Here is a 3,557-nt window from a genome sequence, read left to right on the forward strand (position 1 = left end):
TTAGGCTGGCTTGTCCTTCCTTCAGTCTCTTGCCTTTTTGAGGTGTAGTTTCCCTCCTTGTGTTGGACTTTTCCATTTATTATCCTTTGAAGTCCTGGATTTGTGGAAAGATATTGTGTAAATTTGGTTTTGTCATGGAATACTTTGGTTTCTCCATCTATGGTAATTGAGAGTTTTGCTGGGTATAGTAGCCTGTGCTGGCATTTGTGTTCTCTTAGGGTCTGTATGACATCAACCTAGGATCTTCTAGCTTTCATAGTCTCTGGCAAGAAGTCTGGTGTAATTCTTATAGGTCTGCCTTTATATGTTCCTTGACTTTTCCCCTCACTGCTTTTAATATTCTTTCTTTGTTTTGTGCATTTGGTGTTTTGACTATCATGTGAGGGAGGAATTTCTTTACTGCTCCAAATTATTTGGAGTTCTGTAGGCTTTTTGTATGTTCACAGGCATATCTTTCTTTACGGTAGGGAGGTTTTCTTTTATAATTTTGTCAAGATATTTACTGTCTCTTAAAGTTGGAACACTTCACTCTCTTGTCTACCTATTATCCTAATGTTTTGCCTTCTCATTGTATCCTGATTTTCCTGGATGTTTTGGCTTAGGGGCTTTTTGCTTTTTGCATTTTCTTTGACTGTTGTGTCAATGTTTACTATGGTTTCTTCTGCCCCTGAGATTCTCTCTTCTATCTCTTGTATTTTGTTGGTGAGGCATGCATCTATGACTCTTGATTTCTTTCCTAGGTTTTGTCTCTCTTTCTGATTTCTTTTTTTTTTTCTCTATTTCAAGTTTTAGTTTCTGGATGATTTTGCTCATTTCCTTCACCTGCTTGATTGTGTTTTCCTTTAGTTCTTTAAGGGATATTTATGTTTCCTCTTTAAAGACATCTAGCTGTTTACCTGTGTTCTCCTGTACTTCTTTGAGGGTGCTATTTATGTCTTTCTTAAGGACCTGTATCATCATCATGATAAGTGATTTTAGATCTGAATTTTGTGTTTCCTGTGTGATGGTGTGTCCAGGACTTGCTATGGTGGGAGAATTGGGTTCTGATGATGCCGAGTAACCTTGGTTTGTGTTGTTTATTTTCTTATGCTTGCCCCCCACCATCTGGTTATCTCTAGTGCTACCTGCCCTTGCTAATTCTGACTGTAGTCAGTCCTTCCTGTGATCCTGGTTGTGTCAGAACTCCTCAGATTCAGGCTGTCTCTGTGATCCTGTGATTCTGAGATCCTGTGATCCTGGGCTTGTGAGAGTACCTGGGAGTGCAGCAGCTTCCTCTGGGTGTTCTGGCTCTGGCTGCAGAGCTTGTGCCCAAGGTCCACTCAGGACACCAGTCCAGCTAGGCTGGAAGGATCCCGAGCCAAGATTTTTTTAAAATTTTTTTAAATTTAAGATTTTAATCTTAAAGTTTTCACCTTAGTAAAACATGTCTTTCTATGGTGAGAATTAAAGGGATTTTTGCAGGTAAAACCCATCATAATTTGATATTATGGGGTTGATCTTTGGCAATCTCATTTCCAAAGTTACCCAGATTGAAAATATTATTCCGATAAAGATTAGTTAATTTGGGGACAAAATGAAAAAGTATTTGAGAGATGATGCTCATGGGGAGATTCATTTTTGCCTTATGGTTTCAGAAAGGCTCAGTCCATCACTCTTGGGAAAGTATGGGGAAGTTCATTGTGGAAAACCCCTCACTTCATAGTGGATCAGGTAGTAGAGTAACCAGAAACCAAAAGCCAAGCAAGAACCTTCAAATTCTACCCTTGGTGACCTATGTCTGCAAGTTAGAGTGTGTGTCCTTAAAATGCTGCAAACTCCCTGAACATTATCTTCCACTAGATAGTGTGCATTCAGAGTATCATCTTGTGAGTACCTTTATGAATTACCATAACAAGAAAAGCCCTAAAAACTTTCAAGTGATTGATATAACACTTGAGCTGGACAACTGATTCCCTGATTTTATGTTTTGTTTTAATTACTCAGAACTATTAATATTGATTATTTTTATTTCTTTTTTCTTTTCTTTTCCTTAAATTCCAGATTTTATTCGCCTATCCAATCCCTCTATCCCATCCCCTGTGCCCTGCTTACAAACCCACCCACTCCCACTTGAGAGATGGCTCAGCCATTAAAGGCTAGGCTCACAACCAAGAATATAACGGAGTATCATTCTTAGGAAACATAAAATTCGGGCCATAGTGTGTTCGTCCTAAAAATATAGAAATTACAGCAAAACTATTGTAGTGGGTAGAGGAATATTGGGTGGAACAGGTTCAATGTGACTCATTAGAACAAAGTCCAACTGCTCTATGAAGCTGTGCAGCACAGCCAGATTCAGCCATTTTCCCCTAGTTCCCAACATGCTCCTCTCCTACAGTATTCTAATATGACTACCCACACGGACATTGACCCCACGCTGACCAACTCCACCCGCCCTTCCTTCATTATTATGCTCTGTAATGTCATAGAATATCCTTTAAGGGTTATCCAGATATTCGCTGAAGGGGCCCTGCCCTGAATCATTGCTAGTGGCAGGCTGCTGGGGAGCTGCAGATATCAACCTCTCCAGACAGCTGTGTTTCTGAGCAGTTGTTCAGCCTCCAGGCATCATAGCCTTCCAGCAAGCACTAAGGATTCTTTAGCCCTGGACCCAAAGCCACAGGAGGAAGCCCTACAGGTATAATTTAGTAGCTAATGCCTCCAGCCTTTGGCTCCCTCCCCCTCCATCCCTAAGTCCCTCTCTCTCTCTCTCTCTCTCTCTCTCTCTCTCTCTCTCTCTCTCCCTCTCTCTCTCTTTCTCTCTCTCTTTCTCTCTCTCTCTCTCACATCCATCGCTGAATTTCACTTTAATAATGTGACTTAGCCTCCTTCAGCCTAATAGTCTGTCATTTTCTCATCTCTCTCTATACCCTAGGTGCAGAGTCATCTACCAGCTGCCATACTCAGTGAAGATGGTTGATCCTAGTTTGGAAAATATGGCTCTGAAAAGACTCCAGAATGAGTCTCTTGCCTTCTGTCAAGATCCTCCAGCTCAGTGTTCTGCAGGGCCAGTGGCAGAAAATATGTTTCATTGGCAAACGGCCATAATGGGGCCCGAAGACAGCCCCTACCAGGGAGGAGTTTTTTTCCTGTCCATCCACTTTCCGACCAATTACCCCTTTAAGCCACCCAAAGTTTCGTTTATAACCCGAATTTTCCATCCAAACATTAACAAACATGGAAGCATCTGTCTAGATATCTTGAATTCTGCATGGTCACCTGCACTTACGATTTCCAAAGTTTTACTTTCCATCTGCTCTCTATTATGCGATCCAAACCCAGATGACCCTCTGGTTCCTGAAATTACAAAGATATACCACGAGGATTTAAACAGGTTTATTAGATTGGCTCGAGCGTGGAGCAAGAGATATGCAATGTAATTTTAACATATAACCATTATAATAATAAAAACCGGTGATTCACTTTATCAGTCATGTTTTTTTTTCTTCATTTGAGCAACGTGACGCCTCTTTAATCTTTTCTAGATAGATATTGTACAATTTCCAATGTAGGGTAGC

The 3,557-nt window shown here is 40.8% G+C and overlaps 1 protein-coding gene across 1 annotated transcript; it reads left to right on the forward strand.

Moving 5' to 3' along the window:
- The first annotated feature begins 2,920 nt into the window (after positions 1-2,920).
- Positions 2,921-3,466, forward strand: LOC116094066 (ubiquitin-conjugating enzyme E2 D3-like). The gene has a single exon (XM_031376031.1). The coding sequence runs from the start codon at positions 2,952-2,954 to the stop codon at positions 3,417-3,419; it is 468 nt and encodes a 155-aa protein (XP_031231891.1). The 5' UTR covers positions 2,921-2,951; the 3' UTR covers positions 3,420-3,466.
- The last annotated feature ends 91 nt before the right edge of the window (positions 3,467-3,557 follow it).

Source organism: Mastomys coucha, chromosome X (genome assembly GCF_008632895.1).
Source record: "Mastomys coucha isolate ucsf_1 chromosome X, UCSF_Mcou_1, whole genome shotgun sequence".
Taxonomy (NCBI): Eukaryota; Metazoa; Chordata; class Mammalia; order Rodentia; family Muridae; genus Mastomys; species Mastomys coucha.